This window comes from Mirounga leonina, unplaced genomic scaffold, assembly GCF_011800145.1.
Source record: "Mirounga leonina isolate KUSES-001 unplaced genomic scaffold, KU_Mleo_1.0 Mir_177, whole genome shotgun sequence".
Taxonomy (NCBI): domain Eukaryota; kingdom Metazoa; phylum Chordata; class Mammalia; order Carnivora; family Phocidae; genus Mirounga; species Mirounga leonina.
In genome coordinates this window covers 9,402,179-9,429,874 of record NW_023270459.1, presented here as the reverse complement: position 1 = coordinate 9,429,874, position 27,696 = coordinate 9,402,179, and the positions used below count along the sequence as shown (strand labels likewise).

The 27,696-nt window shown below is 56.5% G+C and overlaps 1 protein-coding gene across 1 annotated transcript; it reads left to right on the top strand.

Annotated features, from left to right (window-relative positions):
* Positions 1–1,411: 1,411 nt before the first annotated feature.
* Positions 1,412–26,470, top strand: VSTM2B (V-set and transmembrane domain containing 2B). The gene is made up of 5 exons (XM_035023886.1): positions 1,412–1,495; positions 2,028–2,212; positions 3,142–3,171; positions 4,513–4,978; positions 25,994–26,470. Exons 1-5 carry the CDS (start codon positions 1,414–1,416, stop codon positions 26,080–26,082), a joined length of 852 nt encoding a protein of 283 aa, XP_034879777.1. The 5' UTR covers positions 1,412–1,413; the 3' UTR covers positions 26,083–26,470.
* Positions 26,471–27,696: the final 1,226 nt, after the last annotated feature.

The window sequence follows — 27,696 nt, the reverse complement described above, 5'->3', positions numbered from 1 at the left end:
TTCGGGGGATGCAGGGGCGGGGGATGGGCTCCGGAAAGCGGCCGTGGACCCGACCTCTCGCCGCCTGGGGATCCCCCCGCCTTGCACCCGGTAAAGAGAGGGCCGCGGCCGGCGAGGAACGAGTGGGGACGCAGGGGCCAACGACTGAGGTGCAGGAACCCCACCCCCGCTCGGAAACCTCCCGAGCCCTGAGTCGTGCTGGGCGCTCCCCACCCACCCCACCCCTGCCGCCTCTGCCGTCACTCACGGCCGCTGCTTGCTGGCTCGCTCGTGCACTCTCGGCGCCACAGGCACCTGCTCGCCGGGCGCTCTGCGCTCACTTCTAGCTCGCACACTGCAGACTCCCGGCGTCGCCTCCGTCACCCGGCCTCGTCCCCAGCCCAGCACAGCGCTCCGCCCTTCTCCCCGGCCCCCGGCGCCCACCCACCAGCCATGGCCTGGGCCTGGGACAAAGAGCGGTGCAGCTCTTTGCCCAAACTGGGGTAAGGAGTTGAGGGCGGGGGTCTGCGGAGAGGGGTGCAGGGATAAGCGGCCGTCTCGGGCGAGGAAGATTGGGAAGAAGCCAGGGAGAGTTTGGGTGGGAGGACCCCCAGCCAAGGCGGGTGCGGGCGGGGCTGCGCTCCAACCACAGAGACTGTGGTCCCTCCAAGCGACCCCCGCGGCGGGGGGGGGGCGCTCCGGGGCGGGGGCGGTGCCGGCTGTGGAAGGGGAGGGGAGGGCGGGGGTGATGCAGCGGTGGAGGCGGCTCCGCGCCCAGCCACTGACCGCCCCCTCCCTCTCCCCTTCCCCTCCCCCTCTCCCCGCCTCGCTCCGGCTCTGGGTCCGCCACGCCGGACGCGCTCTCCCCGCGCTGCACTGGGTCGGACGCCAGGGCTGCGCGCCGCGGCTGAGCGCCCACTCGCCTTGCGTAAAGAGCCGCGGAGGGACCAGCGGGGGCGGCGGCGGGAGAGCTCGGCGGGAGCCGGAGGAGGTGGCATTCGGGAGCCAAACCAGAAGGAGACTGGGAGGCAGAAGCTCGCGGCTCTGAGGGGTGCACTCCCTTGGCCAGGGATGGGTCCCGGGGCGGCCCAGCCTCTGCTCGGCCGGGCCGGGCAGAGACTGAATTGAGATACCCCATCATCTTGTGGACGGCCCGAGAGAGGGAAGCACGGACAGATCAGCAGTAGCCTCCCGGCGGGACCTCGCATCCTGCGCCCCCCGCGCAGCGCCCCCCGCCGGAGCCGCGCCGGGCAAGCCGGCGAGGGAGCGGGGCTGATTGGCGGCCGCCGGCGGCCGGGGGAGGGGGCGCCGCGCGGGGCCATGGCAGGCTCGGAGGCGTCCTAGCCGGAGCCCGAGCCGGATCCGAGCCCACGCTGCCGCCACCGCTGCCTCTCCGCGCCCGGGCCCCTGCCGCCGCCGCGCCCCCCGCGGGAGATGGAACAGCGGAACCGGCTCGGCGCCCTCGGATACCTGCCGCCGCTGCTGCTGCATGCCCTGCTGCTCTTCGTGGCCGACGGTGAGCGCGGGAACTTTGCTGCCGCGGGGGGCTCGGGGGGTCCTTGCCGGGGCCGCCAAAACCAGCCCGTCCCTGTCGCCAAGGAGCCGGAGGAGGAAGAGAAGGGGAAGGCTTCACGGTCTCCAGCAATCCCGGTGTGCAGCCCAGGCCCAGAGGGGTAGGGGGAGGAGAGAAGCGAAGGGTCGCCGCCGCGGCATTTGAAGCCGGACAGGTGCTCGGGCGGAGAGGCGGCTTTCGGGGCGCGGGAGTTGGCGCGCCCCAGCCTGGCTCTGGCAGTGCGGCTGGGCGCGGGGTAGAAGCCTAAGCCGCCCCTGCTGCCCCGCCCGATCCGGAGGGAAGCAGCCTGCAGCGGTAGCCGGTCTCTGCTGGGGCCGGGCAGCTGTTCGATCGAACTTTGCTAGCGCCTGAGCCATGCTTGTGGCTCTGGGCTGGCAAGTACAAGGCCATTGAGCCGGGGACGCCCCGTCTTGCCTAGGGTTGCCCCAGGCCCCCGCCCCACAGTTGGTCACGCCTCTCTCTTCCCCGCCCCCAGCTACATTTACCGAAGTCCCCAAAGATGTGACAGTACGGGAGGGAGACGACATCGAAATGCCCTGCGCATTCCGGGCTAGCGGAGCCACCTCGTATTCGCTGGAGATTCAGTGGTGGTACCTCAAGGAGCCGCCCCGGGAGCTGCTGCACGAGCTGGCGCTCAGCGTGCCCGGCGCCCGGAGCAAGGTAACCCGCCGCCCACGCGGCGCCGGCGCTCACCGGGCTCAGGCCGGGGCGGCTGGGGTAAGCTGGGCAAGGAAGGCAGGGCACCGCCCTGCGGAGCAGCCCATCTCCCACAGTCCCCATTCCCACAGCATCTTCAACAGCAGCACAAATCCTGGTAATCCCTCCCCTTCTTCTTTCCCTTAAAACCTCCGGGACTGCCGCCTGGCCCCTACAAAGCAACACCTCATCCAGTTCGTCTGCTTTTGCTTGCTGGCTGCCGGCCCCAGAGTCAGATGGGTGCTGGGTGGTCAAGGGAGACCACTTAGTAGGGCCAGGCTTTCCCTGCCTTCTGCTACTCCGAGGTCCCCAGGGCACAGGGCCAAGGAGTTAAGCTCCTCTGGGCTGGGTTCCAGAGGCCCGCAGTGCACCTCCAACCCCCACAAGATCGGAGGGAAGGCCCCCACTGTCTGTCTGCCTCCTAAACCAGTCTCTCCCATACACTGCAACACACACACATACACACCTACCCTCTACCCAGGGTCCCACCCAGAGTTATTGCTCACGTCTCCCTGTGCGTCCTGTCCAGATACACCGGCCCCTCCATCCAGCTTTCCACGGGGTTTAGAGAAACACGGCAGGGAATGAGGATGCTCCGGGGAAGGGAGACCAGCCTTTCTTCCCACCCTGGTGGCAGTCCAGCCTTTCCTCGTGGCCGGCAGTGTGCTAGGGCAGCCCCTCCTTGGCCAGGCACCATGCTAGCTCCAAGCCCTGCTTCCTTCCGGGTAAAACTCCAGGAAATCCTAATGTCCTTTGCGACTTCAGCTGGCCCACATCCCGAGAGGTTTCGAGTCCTAGCCCGCCCGCAGAGTCCCCTTGCCGGAGGCGCATCGGAGTTCCCGGAGCCTGAAGGCCGAGAGCCTAATGTGTCTCTCTCCCTCTTTGCATTTTAGGTAACAAATAAGGATGCAACTAAAATCAGCGTAAGTGTGGAGCCCAGCGTGGGCCGCGGGAGACCCCTTCTGGCCGCTTCGCGCCCCACATTTTCCTCCTTTTTAGAAAGGCTCAGCGGCCGCGCGATGTAGGGCCGTGCTCGCAGCCTTGCGTTGTCGGCTGCTTAGCATGTCGGGGCGCCATCTGTCGCCGCTAGCGGAATCGGGTTCGCTTTTGTGTAAACCAAGGGTCCCAGGCCTGAATCTCCTTCTTCCGTGCGGCGCTCACCTGTAAAACTCCTTCGTCGGGCCGGCGCGTTCAGGCCCCTGCGCATCGGCTTGCGTCTCCTCTGCGGGCTTGTCTCCCAGCAACTGGAGCGCGCTGCTCCTCACGCTGGCCGTGACCCGTTCGCCAACTGGTGGGCCTCCCCGCCCACCCACCCCACGCGACACACACACACCGGAGCGCCCAGGTGGCGCCCTCCACCGCAGCCCTCTCCTCCGCCTTGATTTCGGGTCCGGTGCCGGGTTCTGTGGGCTCGTCGTGGGGGAAGGTGTGGGGTGGGGGTTGGCGGGGCTGCGAGGGACCGGGGTCTTGGGATCTGTAACTCAAAGAGGAGATGCGCCCAAGTTCTCCTAGCTGGAGCGTGGAAATATCGGCCTGGAGACCACTGGGGCCTCATCGTGCGCGCGGTTCCGAGGTGAGGGCCCCAAAGCGGTGGCGTGCCAGCGTGTCCTCCAGGCCGCCGGGGAGGCGCGCTTGTAGGGAGCTTCAGGCTGAGGCGGACTCAGAAGTAGCTGAGCCCAGGGAGCCCAGCAGCAGCGTCAGCATGGCCTGCCCCCGCGGGAGGGCGGAGGGTTAGCTGCGAAGGGCTGGGGGGCAGGTATTTATGTGTACTCTTGCGAGCAGAGTGGCTGTCCTTCAGGCACTACCCAGGCCCTCCGGATTCCAGAGTAAAGGAACGTTGGTGGGAGTAGATGTGGAGGGCTGGGCTTAAGGCCAGGCGGCAAAGACGCCGGTGGTTAGCGACAGGAGGCCGAGCCTGGATTTCTGCAAGGTGCAGAAGGAAGGAAGGAGGGTTAGGTTCTGCAGGTCTGATGGACAGAAGCATAGCTTGGCCAGGGGATGCAACATGATGCATTCACTTGAGATGATGGGGACGCAGTGGGTAGGGCCATCCAGGGTCCAATCAGGGTTGGGAGCCCCATGCCGCTGGGGAGACACGGAATGAAAGAAAAACTGAGTCGCCAGGGGCCAACCTGCGTCCGAGAGGTGTTGGGGTGCTGCGGCATGAGGGCGCAAAGGCAGAGGTGGGCGCGGCTGCACCGCGCGGGCAGAGAGCGCAGGCCCGCGCCCCCGGGCCTCTGACCCCGGCCCCCGCTCTCTTGCAGACCGTGCGCGTCCAGGGCAATGACATCTCGCACCGACTGCGGCTGTCGGCCGTGCGGCGGCAGGATGAGGGCGTGTACGAATGCCGCGTGTCCGACTACAGCGCCGACGACACGCAGGAGCACAAGGCCCAGGCGCTGCTGCGCGTGCTCTCGGGCTTTGCGCCGCCCAACATGCAGGCCGCCGAGGCCGTGTCCCACATTCAGAGCAGCGGTCCGCGTCGCCACGGCCCGGCCAGCGCCGCCAACGCCAACAACGTGGGTGCCACGGGCGCCGCGGGCCGCGCCACCTCCGACAAAAGCCCGGCTCCGGGGAGCCCCCCCGCCGCCCCAGGTCCCGGAGTCCCCGAGGCGGCAGCCGCCTCCGCGGCCCACGCAGCCACCACCACCGTCGCGGCCGCGGCCGCTGCTTCGTCAGCGCCGCCGCCACTGGGCCAGGCGGTCCTTCTTCGCCAGAGGCACGGCTCAGGTAAGGGCGGGTGCCGAGAGGGGGCGCGCTTGCGCGGGGGCTGCGGACCCGGCTGCGGACGGGGCTGCGGACGAGGCCGAGGCCGGGGCGGGGCGGGGCCGGGCCGGGGCGGGGGCGGGGGGGTGGTCCGGTCAGAGGGGCGGCCCCGCTCTGGCTTTTGCGTTTGCCTGGTGGTTGGTAGTTCAGTCGGGTGCGCTTGGGCCAAGTCTTCCGCAGCCTCGTTTGGACTCGCGCGCTTCCTACTGTTTACTGTTTATTGCTGGTCGCTCAGAAGCATTCAAGACGTGTATTTATGAAGGGGGTGGGGGCCGCCCTGCCCGATCTCCCGGTACACCGGCGGCTGCAGTGTGGGGAGCCCTCTCTTGAGTTTGGAGAACTGGACTCTTTTCTCCTCCAGGCCGTAGGACATTAGCCCCAGGAGTGGGAGGAGGTGGTTACAACTCAGGCAGTGAGCGTCTGGATGCTGATTGACTGACTGATCAAACAGACAGACTTTGTCCAAGGCTGCGTGGGTAGGTAGGCCTGGCTGTGTAGCCTCTGCTCTCTTTGGCTAAATCCCGATTGGGCCTAGGCACAGGCTCTGCTATAAATAGTCCCCTTTGGGCCCTCTTGGGGAATGGGAGAGTGAGGATAGAGTGAAGATTGTCATTGCTAGGAGGGCCCCCAGAGGTTAAGACCTGCTTTCCTAGGGAGCCGAAAGGGCTGGGGGAGATGGAAGGGGGGCCGGGAGAGGGGAGTCAGAGAGCAGAAAGGAAAACAGACTGACTGCCAGGGCAGGCAGCTCTGGGGCTGGAGGGGCTGCTTGGCAGTAGTGGGGGTTTATGGAGGGTAGAAAGGCCTACTGCAGGGAGTGTCCCTCCCCAAGGCATACCCCACCCCCTCTGCCCACTCAAAGGTGGGGTTCAGAGATGGGCCCAACTCCAGCCATCTCTCCCTGTGTCTGATTTTAAGCCAGTGACTCCCTCTCTGAACCCCACCCCCAGACTTGTTTGGTGCACAGTCCCAGAGAGAGCGTCTCTCCTGGCTTTGCAGCACCAGATGGCTGGGTTCCTTGACAGTGGCATATAAATGTCCCTGTAGGATGGAGCAGACTGCCATGCCCTAGGCTAGTGCTTCTCAAAGTGAAGGCCACTCACCACCAGCATAGAGCTTGTTAAGGATGCAGGCTCCTGGGCTCTCCTGCTGAATCGGAGGTGACAGGCATCCCAGCCTGTCTCCCTGGCTGGTTCTGAAGCCTTCCGACAGTTGAGACCCTACCCGTCTGTCTTCGTGTCGGTTCAGTTGTTTCTCGTTCAGCTCCACCGCCCTTTGGGGGCCTCTCTGTGCCGCTCAGGCTCCTGGGTCTGGCTGGATCTTAGGCTCCACACAGCCCCCCAAAAGACTTTCCCCCAGGCTGTGGGAGAAGGTGGGCGAGCTGAGACCTGTGGAGGGCCTCTCCCCAAACAGCCCAGGCCTTCCCCACCTGACTTGGAATTTTCTATCCCCTGTATGAGTGTCAGGTGATGCTAGTTGCTGTGACAAATAAAGTCGGAAATGCCAGTGGTTAACACAGTTCAGATGTATTATTTCTGGTTCACATCTCATGCTGCTCCGGAGTGGGGGAGGGGTGGGGCGGGGGAGGGGGAGTTCTGTGCCGCGAACTCATTCAGGGACCCAGGCTGCCATATGCTCTCCCATCTTCAACAAGTGGCTTCCGTGGTCACTCCGGGCATTAACATACAGCCAGCAGACCAGAGTGAGCGGAAGCAGCCCTTCTCAATCCAGTTCCCTGAGAAAAGCAAGCCTAGTGCTCTAAGGCATACATTGTATATCATGAATTGACTTCTCTCTTGTACATCTGGAATGGTTCTAAGTTTGCATCCTTCTTGGGAGACGGAGAATGGCCACTGAAATCATTTTCGTAGGGGTGAATTCTCTCAGAGGAAAGCTGGTGTAGACAAGGGCAAGGCAAGAGTTTAAGACCCAGGCCTACAGGTAGTAAAGATTACTTCTACCCTCACCTTTTGGGCAGAACTCAGTCACATGGTGCAACAAAGATGCGAGGCAGGCTGGAAAACATAGCCCTCGGCTAGGCAGCTGCTTTCCAACCTCATGTCTCATCTCTTCTCAGCACAAGGGGAGCATAAATCTTGGGGAGAGTTAGCCATCTCTGTCTAGCTCACAGGTGTACTGGAAAAGTGTTCATTGACTTGTAGAGCGATTGGCTTAATTGGATTGGTGGAAAAAAAACCCTGCTCCATGCCCTTGGGCCCCAGCAAGTGTCTCAGGCTGGAACATTCCTCTGGGATGTTCCATAGACCATGAGTAGAGTGGCCAAGCAGAGGATTCAGAAGGCAGGGCCGGATGTGAGTTGTGCTTCCAGTACTTATTGGCTATAATGACTTAAGCAAGTGGCCTAACATCTCTGAAAGTATGTCCTCATCTGTAAAAATGGGAATCCCTGACCTCAGAGGGAGCTCAGTGTGGAAATTTCTATGTAAATGTTCATTATCACCATGACCATTACCTGCTCTGGCCAGAGAAGGGGGGATCGGGGAGATAAAGATGAGTGGTTGGCATTTGGAGGCCAAGCTGCTGAGGGCCTTGAATGCCAAGTGGATCCAACGGGAACCATAAAAGGCTTTGATCGAGGAAGCATCATATGAAAGAGATCTTTGAGAATGAACTTGGTAGTGTTCACAAAAGGTATTAATGAGACCAAGGCCACAAGCTCATTCCTGCTCGAATCTCCCTCTCCTCCTGGCTAGAACCTTGACACCCTGAGCCCAACCAAGGCTGATCTGACTGTGCCTGGCATGGCTGGTCAGATATCCAGTCTCTGGGCTGGCCACAAGGGGCTCCAGGGTAACTCATCCCCACAACAGGGGCCCCTCTGTGGAGGGTGGCACAAACAGTGCCCTTTCTGGAAGATCTAGAGGTCCTCATGTCAGTTCAGTTCTGATGGCTTAGTGCCCAGGACCTCCCAGCAGGTGGGGCCTTGGGCACTTGCCAGCCACAAGGCAGCATTTTAATGCCAACATAGATCAGGGCAGCAGCCCAGGCTGGGGGCTCCTCTGCCCTCCCATGGAATGGCTTGTAGTGCGCATTTCCCTCCAGAAAACAGTCAGGTGGGCTCCCATCAGGGTTGATAGGGCAGCAAGCTACTTTGGTAATGCCAGGAAAGGGACGGGGGGCCAGGGGGTACCCACTTGAATCTCTACCCTTTAGCTAGTGCCCAGCCAGGCCAGAAAACCCTTCCTGTGCCCCTAGGTGCCCCACACAGCCAAATACACATTTGCACTAAAAGTTTATGTGCAAAAACTCATTCATTTCACGTCTCATTTGTCAAGAGACATTTTGATATTTGTGCTTAAAAAGAACATGGGCTGGATTAGCACAGCGGAGCTGGTGCAGGAGACCAGGCCCCTTCTTAGCCACGTTCTCGTAAATCTGGCTCCTAATTAATCTGAACGCTGACCTATTTTTTATGATCACTTTGTTGCTGATTGCCATTTCTAGAAAAAAGAGAGAGAGAGAAAGAAAACAAAACAGAGTATCTTCCAGACAAACCCTTCTAATCAGGAAAGGCGCCGGCACCGCAGTGATGCCAAGTGCAGCCTCAGAAGAATACAGTTTGCAACTGAATGACTTGTGTGTTGGCAAGAGGTTCCCCTCTGCAGGGACCTGGGGATCAGATCTGTGGCATGTGAACCTCTAATTAGCCTCAAGGCTCCGGCCCCAAGGAGAGGCGCCCTGGCCCCTACAGAGAGCCGGCTGATGTGGCAAACTGCCGCCTGGGGCTCACACGGGGATCTGGCTCTCAATATTTCAATTACTAATGAGAGAGAGACAGTCAAGGCCATGGGTGTGCCGGCTTTCAAGAGGCTCTTACTGCTGGGAGCCACGGGGGGGAGCATCCTTGGGTGTCGCCATAGCAACCGTCAACCAGGCCGGAAGGGGGCTGTGGACAAGGTGAAGACACTCACTCTCGGCCCCTGCCCCAGGTGGGTGCCCCCAAGCTGGTGGAAGCGTTGCCAGTGTGACCTGGGAGAGTGTCCACGGAGCTGGGAAAGTCTCCACCTAGGCTAGCAGGGCCAGGCGACAGTCACCTGGTGTTCCCAATCTCCCCGGACCCATGAGGACCCCCAAAACAATTGCCTTCAATAAACAATCCACTCTTCCCTCAAGCTCTGATGTGACACGAAGATCATAATTAAAGAGAAAATAAATCTGGCAAAATTTGTCCCAGAGAAGAGAGGGCGAGGCTCCCTGAGCATCCTGAAAGAGAAAATTAAAGGATTTCATAAAGAAAACGGCTGAGCCTCACAGCTGGTGAGAGACGCCTGCATCATCCCTGACAGCAGCAAACGTGTGTGAGTATTGGCTGCATGCCGTCCCCTCCTCATTGGCCAGTCACGTGACTGCCATGAGCACGAACCGGCGATGGCAGCCGTGGACCCAGCTCAAGAGTGTCAGGGGCGCCCATGGATCTCCAGCACAAAGCTGTCTGTGTCAGTGGGAGTCCCAAGAGGGGGTAGCCCTCGTCCAGCTAAGGCAATCGGAGGAGGCTTCCTATAGGCAGTGTGCAATTTCTGACATGAAGAGGCACGTGGGGCTTTGTCCTCCTGCTTAAGTCAGTCCTGGGAAAGCTGCTGGAGGCCTTGCCTCCCTCCCCATCTTGTGCCATGTGAATTGAGAAAGTCACACCAGATGGAACAACCTTCGTCCACCACTGAGTAGTTAGCCAGCTCATGGCGTGGCCATTCTTTCCGCATAAGGGAGACCCCAAATTAAGGACAAAACAGCTACCCTGTGGATTGCAATGATGATAGATAATAGTTGCTTTTACTGAGCACTGATTATGTGCCACACACACATATCACAGGTTTGCCTCCTTTTCGCTGTTCTGCATAACTCCTCCTGCCTCCCTTCATCACACAGTCCCCTCCCCAGGGCGCAGACCCCTTCCTCAGCTGGGGTGGCAGCTCCCACGAGGAAAGCGGAGAGCTGGCCTTTCTAAATGTCACTGGGAGCCAAACCCACCAAGGAGCTTCTCATTAAATACGCCAGGCGCACGTTTTTAAAGCTCTGAATATTAAGGATTCCCCAAGCATCTGTGGCGATAAATGAGGTCAAGTGCTTTTGTAATACGATATTGATTAGTTCTGCCCCATGTGGACAGAGGCAAGGGCTTGGTTGTGGTCTAAACCCCTGAGCTTTATGGGAGATGCTGGCTTGGTTTGAACACATCTTTGCAGCACAGGAGAACAAAAAAGTATTATCTTTTCTATTCCCCCTTGCTTTGTTACCAGGCATCTCTCAGAAACTCCTATCCGAAGCATGAGAAGCTTCCCTTTGTCTTATGTAAGGGCTGCAGGAAAGTTTAGGATGACCAGCAAACAGGCCCGGCCCCTGTAACTGCTGATCCCTACCTGTTCCTTGAAGGGTGACAAACCTTCCCTGCGGTGGGGCTTCTGGGGAAATTAGGCTGCTTGTCATGGCCTTGCTGCTCTTGGGGATGGTGTGCTATAAATACTAAGATGACTTAACCAATTCGGCCTCCTCTGGGTTTAGCTGCTATCGAGCAGCTAAGCATGCAAGTGGCTACGGGAGGGGCCCCTCAGCAGCCGGTGAGAGTGTGAGACCTGTGCCCTCCATGAGATGGCCCTGGAGAGGCAGGCCAGTTGGCAGTCCCAGGGGAGGCTGTTTCCGGAAATTATAGGTTGTTGTGTTCCACATTACCACTCCCTGGACTGAAACATCAAAGCTACTGCGGACTGACTTCTGGTGTTTCTGGTTCAAGCGGAATGTTTGGGGGGCCTCTGTCTGTACAAGATAGAGCCAAAGTGGACATTTCAAAAGCTTTTTCCCCACCTGTCATCCCACCCAGCTAGCCACCCCTGGGAGCTCTGCTCTGTCCAGCTCAGAAGCGACCACCTGGCCAGAAGGGCTGCCCTGAGGAACAGACCCCTCATGTCTGCGGAGGCCAACTATAAACAGGGCGCTGCCTGAGTGCACCCCGCTGGACACCTGGCGCCCAGTAAGGGCGAGCCCAGGGGAAGTGGCCTGGTCACTTCTCTCGGGAGCTGCCCATTATGGTGGAAGAGACAAAGCACAACCCTGAAAGAGGCCAAGAACAATTCAGGAAGAAGTTTTCCTCGCCACCTTTCCCAGACATTTCATGCTTCCTCCTGACATTTCGAATGTTCCTTCCTGTTCAGCGAGATGGCTCATAAGCATCCCAGGGTTGAGTGCCACCACACTCTCCCCATTTCTGGGCCCTACCTACAGAGCCCGGACCACCAAGATATCACAGCCTGTGCCTTATCCTCCTTAACCTCCGTAAGCTTCCCATTTTCCGCATGAGTCCAACTGCTTGGATTCGAATCCTGATCCATGCGCCCCATGCGTGTGACTTGCACATTTGTTCTCATCTGAATGGTGCCCGTAACCGTGCCAGAAGCAGCAGAGATAATCCACAGAAAGAGTTGAGCCTAGCATGGGGCCTGGCACCTAGAAAACTCTCGGTAGATGCTGGCTCTTGTTATCTGCATTACTTGGGTGAACGGCATTGACTGTCCAGGATCATTTCATGGTGCTCCGATCTGAGCCCTCACTCCGCGACATTTCTCCCTCTGCACATGCTATGAGTGTCATGGAGCTAAAGGTGATGGAAGGAAGCTGAGGAGCTCAGAACAGAAGGTGCCTTCAGATTGCCTTCAGTGGGTTGCTATTTTTGTCCTTTTTCTTTCAGTGCCTTTTCTGGGGGGAGGGTAGGAAATGGGGAGGACACCACGTCCTCATCCTGGCCTGGCTGTGTCCGTTTTCAATGAGTTAGGAGCTCCTTGGCGAGCAAGGACAAGCTCCCCATGGCTTCTTGCGTTCCACCCTGAAGCCACACCACCACGCGTGCGCACCTGCCTGTAGGCTGCTGTCGGCAGGGAGGCCATCGTGCTGGGAGGAGGCGGGCCCTTTGGTGGCTGGAAAGCCAAATTCTGAGGACAGCCTGGTGTTTGCAGCCCTAGACAAGGGTCCCTCCACGGGAGAAGGGAGCAGAAGGAACAGCCCCCTCGGTGACAGTCAAGTAGCCCAAGAGCCTCCAGAGCAGGCCTGGACTAGGGAGGAGGTGCCCCACGTCTCCCTTTCTGTGACTCTTACCACTCGAGGTAGAACCACAGGGAGGCACCTGTGGAGTGATGGGGCTTGGGGCCACTGTCGCAGGCTTGGGCCTGCATTGGCTCTTCCACACGAGCACCTGCCGCTGCTTCTCTTGTTCACACTCCATCCAGATGCCCTCGCTGTGGCTCACTGAGCCTGATGACTACCAATAAAGGTGTTGCTTGGCCCCCAAGGACCAGTGGGGAGAATGTAGGACAAAGACCACCATGGGGAGATGCTGGGAACCTGAGCGGACTGCTTGCAGGGCCAGAAGGCCAAGGCCCCTCTTGCCCAGCCACACCCCTCCCTGCCCCATGGGAGCCTGCCTCCTACCCAGCACAGAGAGCCCACGCAGCCTCACCCAAAAGGAGGCCCACCCACTCTTAATGGCTGTCACCAAAGACAGAGAGCCCCTCACTCTGCTTATCCCTGGCCCCCTGCCAATCAGCTCTCCTTAGGTGGAAGTCCGTTTTCTTTAGCCAGGAAAGCCCAGCTACAATGTGAGTCCCCTTACAGCAACTTTTATTACAGTTGATTCTCACAGAAATGCCACTTGGCCCAGATGAAGGATCTTTAATAAACTGGAAGGAGAGAGAGCTGACATCATGCCGTGGCTCATTCTGAGCTGGGGCTCTTGGCCAACTATATCTGGTCTGGCCAGAGCCAAGGGGCAGGGGGCTGCCCAGAGCATCAGGTAAACCCAGCCCCTACCTCAGGGAGGAGCCCACAGTCTCATAGTGGTGGTCAGAACAAGCAAGAAGTACTCTGAGAATGAATTCAGGGCTCAGCTCAGGGCGGGGAGGGGCACAAGAAGGGCTCAGAAAAGGTGGGACCAGTAGAGATCGCTTCACAGAAGGGAGGAAAGCTTTGTTGACCCTGTAGCCAAAGCGGTCTCATCCACTCCAAGCACCCAGAAGGCCTCCACTGCTCTCAGGGCTCCCAACGCTTCCTTCCCTGTCATGGAGTCAGGGCCTGGCTGAGTACCCCAACCAGGCTGATACCCCAGGGAGGCAGGCCCAGTTCTTTCTCTGGTCTTTATCCTCCCTACTCCATGTTCATTGGGCCTGGCACTAGTCCATTCATTCATTCACTCATTAATTCAATGAATGTCCATTGAACATCTTTTATGTACAGGAACTGTGTTAGGCATTGAGGACACATGCAAGGTCCTCAGAGTCTGACAGAGGGAGAAACAGACATTGATCAAATAGTCACATGGCAAGTGGAAATTTGCAGCCATGGCTGGTTACTCTAAATGAGAGACCCATGGACTACAGGAGCTAAAAATAGAGGGACGAAAGATGGTTAAGAGTAAAGAGAGAGGATAAGGTGAGTAGGTAGGGCTTCCAGGAAGAGGGGACAGCATGTGCAAAGATCCTGTGGCCGGAGGGAACAGGGGAATACAAAGGCCTGACAAAAAATTACTATGGTTGGGGCAGCAAAACAAGAAAGGGAACAGAGGGAAATTTAAGTAAAGAGTAGTTCGGAGCTCAGACTCCATAAGGCCTTATGATAGAAATGGGAGTTTTGGCTTTGTCCTAAGGGCAACAGCATGGGGAGCAAGTGGGTGATAGGGCATGATGTTTTTGGAACTGACCCTCTGGCTGCAGTGTGGAGGTTGGAGAGGTGGCGACAGAGTGGATGTGGAGAAACCACTTTAGAGACAGTGATCCAGCTGAGAGATGATGGGTCTTAGACTACCTGTTTAGATAGATAGGTGGTGGGATTGGTGGATGGGTGGAAAAACAAGCTGGTGGCTGATTGAAGAGAAGGATGTGAATGTATGGATGAGAAGGTAGGGGATGAGTGGAAGGAAGGACGAGTGGATGTGTGGATGGGTGGACAGATGGAAGGACAAATGGACGTGTGGATGAATGGATGGAAGGATGAGTGGATGTGAGGATGGATAGAAGGATGAGTGGAAGTGTGGATGGATAGAAGGATGAGTCGAGGTGTGGATGGATGGAAGGATGAGTGGAAGTGTGGATGCATGGAAGGATGGGTGGAGGTGAGGATGGATAGAAGGATGAGTGGATGTGTAGGTGGATGGAAGGATGAGTGGAGGTGAGGATGGATGGAGAGATGAGTGGAGGTGAGGATGGATAGAAGGATGAATGGAGGTGTGGGTGGATGGAAGGATGAGTGGAAGTGCGGGAGGATGGAAGGATGAGTGGAGGTGAGGATGGGTGGAAGGAAGAATGTGAATGGGTGAATGGGTGGGTGAATGGGGGTAGAAGGAAGGATGAATGGATACATGGATGAAACAGGAATGGGAAGATGGGTACATGTGGGATACATGTTGGGTCTTACAGAGTGAATGGGGTTGGGGTTGCAGACATGCCCAGGGTTGGCATTACCCATACCTAACACTGCATACTCAGTCCATATCTTCCAGCAGAAAGGTCATGGGAGGTGGCATGGCACAAACTGACTTGGCCCAGAATTCCTCCGAGCCCTTGTTTCTGTCTGCAGTCCCCAGGCCACAGTAAGAATGGCCGGGGCAAGTGGACACAGCTACTCCCCAGCCTGCTCCAGCTCCCCTAACACCTCAGCCTTTAGAAGGCACCACCATCACTCCCTGGTGAAGGACGGGAGTGGGGGACCTTTCCATCTGCTGGACACTGGGCACTCTGGTGAATGCAGCCTGACCAAGACTTGATGATTATTGTCCATGTAAAAGTTAATGGGGATACATTTTTTCAAGCATCTAAAAAGTCAAATCTCCAGGTGGGCAGATGAATAAGTGTATTTGCATTAAAGACTAATGTAACAAAAAATACACACGGCAATAATTCATAATGCATTCTAGTCTACAGAGTCATATTTTAATGCGTGACATATCCTGGGCAGCTCCTCTGTGCTAACTTTATTTAATGAGCACATGTTATAGAATCTTCAGAGCACTATCCCTGGGCAATTAAAATGTGTTAACCTTTTCAGTTAAATTGTATTTCTAAAGAAAAGTCCTCAGTGTGAAACAGAAAGAAATATCTGGGCACGGTCAAGGCAGAACGTAGAGGAAAGGTTTGTTGCTGTGACCTGGCGGTGCTGGGCTCAGGGGACCTCCAGCCCTTCTTCGCTGGCCCTCCGGCCTCTCTCCATGGCCAGGCCCCACTCCACTGAGCTGGCCAAGGAGGCTGAGGCCTGCACCCACACTGAACAGCCTTCATGGAGTGGGCATCGAGTGCCCGACGTTTGCCTGACCTGGGGGATCTGGGGCACACTCTGTTTCAAGGGACACGAAGGCTATGGAGGGGACATGAGGGATTTCCATGGGGCTAGGATGCCCCGAAGAGGGGCAAAGACTCATTTGAAGCCCTGGCAGCTCCTCCATTCCCTATCTGTGTAATAGGCACACTAGCACCCCAGCATCCTCAGGTCTGTGTGTTTCAGACCTGGACAGGGTCCTGGAGAGCCGCTGGTGAATGGTTCCCAAACTATGTTCCTTGGAACCCTGAGCCCCAGCCCTACCCCCAGCTTCAACAGAGCTGTCTGGTTTTTCTAACAATTTGAAATATCAGGGTTCCATGCAGCAGTTAGCTTAAAAAGGGGGTTCTACTGCTTTAGAAGATTTAAAAAGCAACTGATATAGTCTAGATATTTACATATATATATCATACAAAAATACACAAGTTATATAGCCTACACAAATTACATATATATATATGCCACCTTCTAAGGGAAGAATTTGAAGTGGCTTACAAAGCTGCATGTAACATAATAGAACAAAAAAAATGTTAATGAAGAAATTAGAATAGAGGGCAAATGAATGTGAGATGGTGAAATTAGTTTGAGGAAAAGTTGGACAAAGAGATGTGCATACTCTTGGGCAGTTGAAAGGTCAGATCAGTGTGATAGTGACTGGCCTCCAGCACCAGCTTGTGTTTGAAGATGAAAAATGAGATTCTGAATGTGAAGCATCTGGTGGATGTCTGGTGCATCATGGGCGCTTAGACTAAGAAAGACTTCCATTCATTAATTCAACAAATATTTTATGAGCATTGCAAGGTGCAGACAGGGTGCTGGGAGACAGGAGTCAAAAGGTAAAACCTCCCCACGGCCACCCAAGCGCAGCTGGGAAGAATCAGAACTTGCTCTCAGGTCTGTAGGATGCAGGGAGCCTCCAGCTGGAGTCAGGGCGGATGCAGCGTCTGAGGGAGACCTGGGGGCGCAGAGGAGCCAGTTAGGCGAAAAGGCAGGTCCAGGGTGAGCAGTGTGGAAGCTGATGGGGCTGGAAGGCAGGTGTGAAGCAAGGTGGTCTGAGGTGGGGCCAGGTGAGGAGTTAGACCTTCAAGCTGGGATGGAGCCCCTGGGGGGCTAGCGGTGTGATGTGTACTTTGCATTTGAAAAGGGCACCCTGGCCCCCGGCTGGGCAGGTGCCTGGCTGATTGGGGTTAGTGGACGTGGGGAGTCAGGAACATTGCCGCCCTGCCAGGAGAGTGGATATGCTGAGAGGGAGGGTTGGGGACCAGGCAAGGGTGGGCCAGGAGCAGTGCAGCAAGGGGACGTACACGAAATGAGAACTGTCTTGGAGGTCACCTTGTAAGGGCCTCTGGGTTGGGCTGGGCTGGGGGAGGGGGGCGGACTGTGGGCAGCCAGAGGGGACAGGGCAGGGCCGGCTAGCGAAGGGGACAGCATGAGTGGCGTCCATGTAGCACCCCAGTCTGCTGGAGCTGGGGGCTCCTGAAGCGCTGTGGAAGTAGGTGAGGCAGAAGGATCACTGAATGGGGTCAGGGAGAGCTTCCAGCAGGTAAGGAGCCTAGATTCCATTCACAGCCACCAGGGAGTCACTAGAGATTAACTCTTGTACCTGTACAGCCTACCAGCTCTGCAACTTTAACCAGCCGTTTAACCTCTCTGGGTCTCACCTGGGAGAGGGGAAAGTGGCTTCTTCTCCTAAGGCCACTGAGAGGGTGAAAGGAGATAATTCTCTTGGCACTGAGAACCCAGAATCATGTGCCTGTTAGCACCCTGCAGCCTCAGAGCTCCGAGAATCTGGATGGGCAGTGGGGGATCCCCCATGAGGCCTGGGCCCAGCACTGAGGGAGGCCCCCACCACCTCTGCCCGGGGCACACCCTAATGCTCACTGTGGTCAGGGCTACCCCTGGCCCTGCCAACACCGGCCTCCTGACCACACAGAAAGACCAGTTTACCGTTTTCGTTAAGTGACGCCATTAAAAGATCATTTGGGGCAATAATGCAATATATGTTAAGAAAAAAAAAAAGAAGAAGAAGAAGAAGGTTGCAGGAGGGGAAGAATGAAGGAGGGGAAATCGGAGGGGTAGACGAACCATGAGAGACGATGGACTCTGAGAAACAAACTGAGGGTTCTAGAGGGGAGGGGGGTGGGAGGATGGGTTAGCCTGGTGGTGGGTATTGAGGAGGGCACATTCTGCATGGAGCACTGGGTGTTATGCACAAACAATGAATCATGGAACACTTCATCTAAAACTAATGATGTAATGTATGGGGATTAACATAAGAATAAAAAAATTTAAAAAAAAAGATCATTTGGGGCAAGATCTCATTTCAAAAGAACTAGGAAGCTGGAAAGGAGTTCACAACAAAGTTGGCCACATTAAGAAGCCATTCTGAAGGTGAAAACACAGAAAAACAACTCATCCCATGCCGTCTCCCTTAGAAGCAGCCTGGGGCTGGGGTCAAGCCGGGGCATCGGGGGAAGGAGCGCTCCTGCTCTTAGGTGCTGAGACGTGGTGCAGGCGGTGGGTAGGTGTGTGGACAGTAGCCAGACTGGATGTAAGTCTGGGCTCTGCCATATATCTTAGCGTGGCCTTGGTAGGGCCAGGTTTAGCAAATGAAAATATAGGAGACCCAGTTAATTGAATTTCAGATAAAGTATAAGTTTTAGTATAAGTAGGTCCCATGTGGTATTTGGGATATACATGCACTTAAAATTATTCATCGTTTACCTGAAATTCAAACTGAGCTGGTGTCCTGTATTTTCTCTGGCAACCCTAGGCCTTGAGTACTTCCCTGCACATCTCTGGATCTCAGTCTTCAACCCCCGCCTCCCGGAAAACAGGGATAAACTGGCAACTCCTGCCGGTTTGAGGACTGTATCTCTGAACCACACCCGCACGGCGCCTGCCCCAACGAGGGCTAGCCAGCTTTGCGGTCGGCTTTCAGAAGGTGCTTGCCTCTGTGTGCTTGGGCTTGGCTGGGTCTGCTCCCGGCCATCTGCTCCCCAGTGTCAGTCATCCGCTCCCACGTCAGATCGCCATTCCCCACTGGGGGCAGGGCTGCTTGCTGGAGGCAGAGGAGAGGAGGAGGTCTGAGGGCAGTCCTCTGCTGCCTGGGCTTCCACCGAGGCAGGACATGTTGTAGGAAAGGCATTTGTGGGAGCAGGGAGACAAAGAGCTACATGAACAACACAGACATTTGTCCCAAGCCCTCTGTGCCGGGGTGCTCAGGGAGGGCTTCCTGGAGGAGGTAGCGCTGGTTCCAGGCTTGAGGTACAGGTCAGAACTAGACAAAGGAAAACGGGGTGCTGCAGGGTGAGCCCAGAGTCCACTGCACGTGCCCATAGGGAACGGTGGACTGGAGAGCAGGTCGGCTGGCCGGGGGGCCGGGCAGTGTCACGGAGAAGCCCAGCTGTGGCCCTGAGACGGTGGCTCTGGCTCTTTCTCCTACAGCAGAGGGGACCTATCAAGGTTCTGTACTGCAGAGAGAGTTCTCCAGGGGTGTCTGAAGGAAGGAGGCGAGCAACGGGTGGTAATGGAGACAGGAAGGTGCTTTAGGAGGTCACAGGGGCCGTGGCACAGAAGAGAAGGCCCAGCGAGCAAGGGCTGAAACGAGTGTCCCACACCCACCCCTGCCCCCATTCGTCCCAGGGAGTGCCTGGCCTCCCCCCACTACCTGGGCACTGAGGCTGCCAGGACAGCTTGTCTTCCCGCCTGCCTGGGCAGGCCAGGTAGCAGGGCCATCACCATGGGACCAAGGGACCCCCATTCCGTCTGCTCTCCTGCTCCTCTTCATCCCCCACTCGGCTTTCCTTCCAAACATCTGTTTCCTTTAAAGACCAGCGGCACTGTTGCGCCTAGTTTTTGCCCTAGTTACCAGCACGCATTAATTTTATGGCAGAAATTAATTCTTTTTTTTTTTTTAAAGATTTTATTTATTTATTTGAGAGAGAAAGAGCACACGAGAGGGGGGGAGAGTCAGAGGGAGAAGCAGACTCCCCGCTGAGCAGGGAGCCCGATGCGGGACTCGATCCCGGGACTCCAGGATCATGACCTGAGCCAAAGGCAGTCGCTTAACCAACTGAGCCACCCAGGCGCCCGGCAGAAATTAATTCTGTCCAATTCTGTTGGTGCCTGGTTATTCCTTGCTACTCCCTTTGAATCAATATCCATGAAGAGGCTTTAATTAAAACGCCAACCAGGGAAGCAGCCTCCTTGCAAGGTGGCATCTTCCCACTCAGCTGTGGCCAGGCTGCCTGGCCTGCTCGGCTCAGCGTCCAGGGGAGGCGGGGAGGTGGGGAGCCCCAGTGGTGTGGGTGCCGGTGGCCCTGGGCAAGTCGGGAGTGTCAGGGCGGGGAGGGCCAGTCCCTGTCTTCACACGACGGTGTACCAAGGCCAGGCCTCCTGGAGGCTGCCACAGAGCTTGTTCAGGGGTTGCAAAGTCAGGTGCCACTGAGGGCCAGGCTGGGTGGTGGAGGCGAGGGAGGCTGGCTGAGGGAAGGGTTGGGGAGGTAACTGGAAGCCCTCCTGGGCCCATCATGACAAATGCCCGCAGCTCTGGCTTGGTGCTTCCGGGTCATAGGTGTCTCCACCGTGGCCAGGGTGGCTCCTTCATGCCCTCTCTGCTCGACTCCACAAGCCCCTAAAAACCCAGGGAGAAGTCCCTTGCACCCTGGCCCTGGGACGCTCTAAGAGGGAGCCCTCTCCTTCAGCTGGGGCTTGGCCCTCTGCCGTGGGTCCGGGATGGAGCGGGGCCGCTGATGGGAACAGGAGTGAGGGCCAGTCCATCCCCGGCTGCCGCAGCCAGACAGCCCTCCATCCCATGGCTACGTGGAGGTCGAGGCCAGCCCATAAAGACCAGCCACACGTAGACTGCTGCCTCGTGGGGGCCAGCCCTCCTCTCTCACTTTGAGGCAGAGCCAAGGAGGAAATGCCCATACTGGACATCAGCGCTGAAAGGGCTCGTCCAGGGCACTCGCTTGGCTTCCTAGCTTTTCTAGCCAAGAAGCCCATATTTAAAAGATGTGTTACGACAGTATGAAATGCAGAACAGATTCATGTGGCCTTGCTCTCGGTGACGTAGAGGAGGGGACTGTCCTCAAGACCCTCATCACAAGCCCTGGCGTTAGGATCCCCTAGCTCACTGGTGGAGTGCCTTGTCCGTGGAGACTGGACTAGTTCTCTGGCTACCTGTAGTCAGCATGTGAATATCCTAGTGCCACTTGCTGGAGCGGGGAAGGCCCAGCACAGTGCCGTCATCTCATAGTGAACCTCCAACGTAGCATAGCCCGTGACAGCCAGAACCAGCCTGTTAGCTGTTTTTGTAGGTAGAGCCAGGCCTCAAACGTATCTGAATCATATTTACTCTTTGCAAACCTGAACTAAGTTTTAGTTTTTACTCTATCGCAAAAACAAAAACGGCCTCTGAGCAGCACTGGACTCTGAGGGGCATCGTTTGCAAAGCCCTGCGGCAGCCGGGGATGGACTGGCCCTCACTCCTGTTCCCACAGGACCAGCCTGCCAGCAGGCCTGCAGCTCTCTCCTGTGCGTGGCTGGCGCGGCATGTGCTACAGACCACGTCAGGGCAGGAGTCCCCCCCGGGGCCCGGGAACCTGGGAAGGGCCTGCAGGGCACGTGGAGGGAGGACAGCGGCTGCCCTGGCTAGCCGTCCCCACTGGCCAGCCGGGGAGCAGCTCACCGTGCTCCTGATGCCCACAGAGCAGGGGCCGTCCCCTCTGTGCTCCCACGCCTGTGGGAGTCTGGGACAGAGTGGGCGCATCCTGCTGCTTCCCCTGCAGGCCCTCCCCCACCAGGAGCCTGACTCATGGGCTCAGCCTCCAGACGGCGTGGACAGGGCAAGGGTCCCAGGGGATGACCCAAGCAAAACCTCCCTCACTTTTATCCTGAGGCCTCTGATGGCCTCAGAGATCCCATGCTGTTTTCTGACAGGGCTTTTGGCATTCTGCCATTGTCATGTCAACGGAAAAGTGGGACTTCCCAGTCAGAAGCCACTTGGCTGGCGCCTTTGCTGTGCCCATGGGGGCTCAGTGCCCCCACTGGGTTCTTCGGGAGCCTCTTAAATGGCTCCAGCAGGCATCTTATCCCGTTCACCATCTCAAGGATAAAAGTTAATATTCACAGAGCAAAAGCAGCTTTGATTTCTTTAAGAATGATTAGCAAATCGGTGATACTTGTTAAATTAAAGAATGAATCAACCACTATTCCATCAGAGGGCTTCCCTTACCTCTGATTTTCCAGCCTGATTTGAAGGAGCCTGATTTTCCAGCTTAATCATGACAAACTTCTGCGTGATCCAGTGTTATTCCTGGTACTCCTTAGGAAGGGAGGAAATAGATACAGAGACCATTAGCATCCAGTGGACACAGCAGCCTCGTGCCCCCTGGAACATAGCCACCTCCACGCTCCCTAATAAGAGGCCAGCACAGGAGATCCTACCTCAGCTGAGCCAGAGGCACCCGCCCAGCCCTGCCCTGGAGGGTCAAGGTGAGCCCCAGACAACAGTGGGCCGTTCTGGCTCACTCCAGGAAAGTGAAGACAGGGGCGGGGGCAGCAGCCGCTGAGGGGGCCCAACAGCACACCATCAGTGTCCCTCCGAGGAGTCGGCACCTGGGAAGGGGACGCTGGACTGTCAGATTTCTGAACTCCCCCTTCTGGTGGAAAGAGCCCTCATCCTCCAGGGCCAGCCTGGAAGTCAGTCTTGCTCGGTCTGCCCTGATTCACTCGGGAAGCCAGCAGGGTGTTTGGATATCCAGTGAGAGACTGGCAAGACATTCCAAACCCTAGGTCCTTCTCCCACAAAAGATCCAGGGATGTCCATCTGTCTTGTGAGAAATGGCTAGGGAGATCATTTGCCCTGCTTCTTCTATCTTGGAAAATTTTCCTCTTGAGAGAAGGACAACCCCCCACATTCTTTTTTCTCAACACTTTTCAGAAAAGTAGTTATGTCACCCTTTTCGATAAGATCTATCTGCAAAGCAACAGCCTGGGTTTGAGGCACTGTTGTTTACAAAATTGTGTAAGAGGGCACTCGAAAATTCGGTGGGTTTGGTGTAATGTGAGAACCATTCATTTAGCTCATGATCCTGCAGGTCAGTTGGGCCAGCCCCTCCGCCAGTCTCATCTGGGCTCACTCATGCTTTTGTGGACAGTTGCCCTTTCGGCTGAGGGCTGATTGGACGAGACAGGCCTAGCTGGCACATCTCATGGCTTTTGTCCTGCAGTGGGCTGGCCCAGGCTTGTTCACAGGCTCCAAGGGGCACAGAGGAAGGGCAAGCCTCAGTGTACAGCACGTTTCAAGCCTTTGCTTGCCTCACACTTGATAATATTCATTGGCCAAAGCAAGTCATGCGACCAAGCCCAGAGTCCGTGTCGGTGGGCACTACCGTAGGGTGTGGATGCTGGGATCACAGAGATGAGGGAAGGAGATCATGGCCATTTTTGCAACCTACCGCTATGCTCTTGCTTGATCTGGACCCCAACCTGGTAAGACGTGCCAAGCACCTGTTAACTGTATGAGCCACGCATACGCACATCCCCACTTCATGGAGTGTGGCACAAGACCCAGAGAAGTACAGGGTGTTGCCCCAGGTCATACAGCAGGCTGGCTTGGAAGCCTCTCTCCCAGGTGCCAGCCCACTGCCCCACACCACCTCCCTTGGCCCCCTCTATGGTGACCCTGGGCCAGGGAGTAGATGACATGTCACCCAGGAGCCAAACCCTGGCTGTCCCCCCACAGACATCCAGCAACAGAGACAGCACAGACCCTGGCGTCTGCCCTGCCCAGGCACTGGCCTCTGGGAGCCACCATCTCAGCCCTGCGGCCCATGCTGCTCCCGCTCTGGCCCAGCATAGAGTGGCAGGCTGATTGTTTTACTCCAGGGTCTTCAGAAAGTCTTGTGCAATCTTAAAACTTTGCAATGGGAGTAGGTGATAGTGTGACACTGGGAAAGGCCAGTCAGCAGTATTTAGAGGAAAATTAAAACTTCTCACATCTCCTAGGCACATGGTTCCACGGGCCACGTTTACCTTGCCTGGCCCAGGAGCCCAATTGCCATTTCTCCTGCCCCTGTGTGCCTTGAAGGTCTGTGTTCCGCTGCGCACATCCATCTGCTTTCCAATGCCTCACGCGCCTGCTTCTGTCCCACCTGCATCCGCCTGACTGTCAGAGTTTGCAGGAGCACAAAGATCAGAGCCAGGAGATCTGGAGGCCAATGGGCCCAGTCCGGCCACACGAGTCCTGGGTGCCCACGAGGCAGCGCTCTGCCAGCTACACCCCCAGTTTCCGTGCACCTGAGCCCAGGCACCTGGCCATCCATCAGCACATCCGTCTCCACACCTACCCTCCTCCTTTCCAGCGATGTGTGACAGTGAAAAGCAGCAAAGGAGGACCCGGGTCTTTGGAGGGCCCCCCATACCCTGGGCCTCCTCACTGATGGATGGCCAGCTGTACATGTCAGCCCTGGCCAGGCTGCAAGGACAGCCAGCAGTGATGCCTGTGTGGAAGATTAGTGTCTGAAGAGGATGGTTAGCACACTTGGATTTGTCCTGTCTTAGTGCTTCTCCGCGGGGTCTCAGACTGGGCTTGAAAACAAGTCCTGGTGGGCGAGATGCGCACCGCAGACGGCCTCTGCCCCCTTTCCATTCAGATGTTTGAACACAGCCCCTGTTTCCCAAAATGGGCAGATGGGATCCTGAAGTCTACAGCAGGGATGGCCCCTGGATCATCGATCCATCCCTCTCCTTCTACAAAGGGAGACTGGGCCCAGGACACAGTGACTGCCAGAGTAAGATGGCTTCGGGACTGGGGGAAACACCTTGGACAGAAGATTTCTGGCTCTTCCAGCTGGAGAGGGGCAGGTCATGGGCTCAGGCCCTGCCTGGTCAGGGAAGCCAGAAACCCGGCCTGCCTGGTTGCAGCTCCTGCGGGCAGCAAAGTAGAGGTGGCCACGGCCTCCGTACCACCTGCTTGGCCACACCTCTGTGCCACCTGCTTGGCCACACCTCTGTGCCACCTGCTTGGCCACGGCCTCCATACCACCTGCTTGGCCATACCTCTGTACCACCTGCTTGGCTATGGCCCTATACCACCTGCTTGGCCACGGCCTCCATACCACCTGCTTGGCCACACCTCCGTACCACCTGCTTGGTCACGCCTCCGTACCACCTGCTTGGCCACGCCTCCGTACCACCTGCTTGGCCACGGCCTCCATACCACCTGCTTGGCCACGGCCTCCGTACCACCTGCTTGGCCATGCCTCTATACCACCTGCTTGTCCACAGCCTCTGTACCAGCTGCTCAGCCACGACTCTGTACCACCTGCTCGGCCACAGCCTCTGTACCAGCTGCTCGGCCACGGCCTCTGTACCAGCTGCTCCGCCACGGCCTCTGTACCAGCTGCTCGGCCATGGCCTCTGTACCAGCTGTTTGGCCACGCATCTGTACCACCTGCTCGGCCACAGCCTCCGTACCACCTGCTCGGCCACAGCCTCTGTACCAACTGCTCGGCCACGCCTCTGTACCACCTGCTTGGCCACGGCCTCTGTACCACCTGCTTGGCCACGCCTCTGTACCACCTGCTTGGCCACGGCCTCTGTACCAGCTGCTTGGCCACGGCCTCTGTACCAGATGCTTGGCCACGCTTCTTTACCACCTGCTTGGCCATGCCTCTGTACCACCTCCTTGGCCCAGGGAAGGGCCTCCTGCCTCTCTCCAACCTGGTGCAGAGCTCTAGCCCAGCGGGCTGGCTGGAGTGAAGGGAGGAGAGAGGCCTCCAGAAGGTGCAAGTGAGCAGGGTGGGGCTAAAAACTTGACATCCCCACAGCCCGACCCTAAGCAAGCTGGCAGTTGATGTCCCCAGGGTTTGGGCAGCACGTCTACACTGGCTCCTTTTGGGACCCCTGGAGCATCCCACCTTCCAGGGGAAGCCTGGGGCCTTCCAGGAGATGCAGGCCCTGATGACAGACAGGCAGGAAGCCAGGGCAGGCTGCCCAGGGAAGGCAGAGTGAAGACACATGGCACCGTTCCGGTGGTGGACCAGCGGCCCAAGTTAATGGCAGCACTGGAGAAGCAGATGGAAGTGACCTTCCACTAGAACAGTGCAAGGGTCACTCTTCCAGGAACCTAGCCCACTCACCTCCATCAACCAGTGATTTCTGAGCTCCCCACTTTAACCCCAAGGGCTCCACTGACAGTACATGGAAAGAAGACCCAGAAACATCAGGATGCCTAAGACAGCATTCGTGAATACTAAACTGTGCAGTTCAGGCAGGGGTTGGAGGGGTTGGAGTCGTGTGCAATCGTGGGGTCTCCCTGGAGGAGGGGGGAAGCTGGGGCTTAAATGCAGAGGGTACGTCTCAGTATACATTGAGGGGAGTGGTGGGGGAGCATATTGTCTTTTGATTTAGCTAAAATAACAACGTGGACTTGAGAAGTGCAATCTAGCACACCCAGCTTCAGGCCAGGGGGGTACCTTGTGTCTGACCAGAGTAGGCTTCTAAAACGTGTGGTCTATAAATAACAAACAGCAAAATGCCCCATCATGGTATGGAAGCACCACCAGGCATCAGCTGAGTGCCGAGCTTCTCCCTGGTCTGCTCGTGGCCACTAGGTTCTCATGAATCAGACGTTCACCGTGCCCATTTTCTCGTCCCCTGCAGGCATTGGCCCTAGCTCCGCCACAGACCCACTCCTGTCCCTGCTCCTGCTAGCTCTGCATAAGTTCCTTCGCCTGCTGGTGGGGCACTGACGGCCACAGCCATCCTGCGCACCTCAGCCGCCCCGCACGGCCTGCCCGGACCCGGTGTGAGGCCCGCAGCTACAGATGGACACAGAGAGACTGAGAGAAGCATGACAAAGTCCACGTGGAAAATAAATAAATCATATTTTTGGGGGAGGTTACACAAATGTAGAACACCTAAAATAATGCATCTAGTTTCCAAATAAGATGGAATTTGGACCATGCGGTATGCATGGGATTGGTGATTTCTCTACTTCAGCGTATTTTTCTTTTCTAAACTTTTCCTCCAAGTCTTCATTTTGCACGAACTGTTGAGCAGTTATCTTTAGGATACTATGTAAAAATGTTGGGTCAAAGCCTTTTTGACAAAGCAAAATATTTTTAGTAGATTATTGTGTTTAGGAATTTTTTATTTACTTTTTTTCTTTGGGGGCTTTCCTTTTTTTTTTATTAAAGTAAATTATTTCTTTTGAGACATTTTGATTAAAAAAGATACATCTTATCATAATTAAAATTCACTGTCAATAATATTTATTTTTAAATAAAGATTGGAAACAAGGTCAGACACTTGTTTATAAACTGTATTGTATATTGCTGATAACAGTTGAATAAAAAACAACTTTGAAATAACCTTTCTGCAAGCATGTATGAATGTTAAGCCCTGGAGCCTAGAACAGCCCGAATGCCATGACCTGCTGTTCTTTGAAGCCAGCTGCACACTTGGCGGGATGCAGCCCAGCATGGAGGCCAGCCCAGGGAACCTGGCCAAGGCTGCACAGAGCGGACAAGAGTGTTTCCCAGCCTCCACGAGGCACAGGGGACCTCACGGAGCCAGGAGCGAGAGGAGCCCCCAGCCTGGGTTCAGAAGGAAAGAAGGTCGCTGGGAAGAGTGTAATTTAAATCAGGAACCACTTTTCCCCTTTTGGTTTATAGTAGTGCAATGCATTTGCCCACGTGGGGATGACAATTTCACGTCCAGGTGTATTTGCTGTTATTGGATTCACTGCTAGTTTGAGAAGGGAGTTCTGGGAGAAGGTGGGGCAGCTCATGTTCTTTCTGTATGCGTGGAGGGATAGCTTTGAGCCTCTGAAATACATGTGCCTGGGTAGGTGCCACATGTCTTAAAGAAATAGACGTGACTTGGGGGCTGTTATTCATCCCATGATAGGATCGCATTAAATAGCCCTGAACCCACTGGATTTGTTAATCTAGCCAGTTTTTTTTTAAAGTGTGTTTGTGCTTGATACACCTCATCTTCTCACATTCTGTGGCAGGTGGGGCCTTGTAACCAGCTCTGACCAGGGAGTGGTGAACAGAAGGGGTATCCATGACTACCAGTCCCAGGCATTTGACTGCTAGTGCAAGACCCTTCAAAGCCCTCTCTTCCTCTGATAGGAAGACTGGCGATTTTCAAGACTAAATACTCAGCTCTCCTAGGTCCTGAGTTTCTATGGTGCACGGAGCCCCCTCTGCTGGCCAGCACTGGAAATGCAGCACCGTGGGCTGTTGGAAGCCACTGAGCTTTGGCGTCTCCAGCGTGGCACAGTCCAGCCTATCTCCGCTGACTCGGCAAGGCACTGCCGTATTCCCTTGAGGGGTGAGAGGAAAGGAAGGTGCATTTGG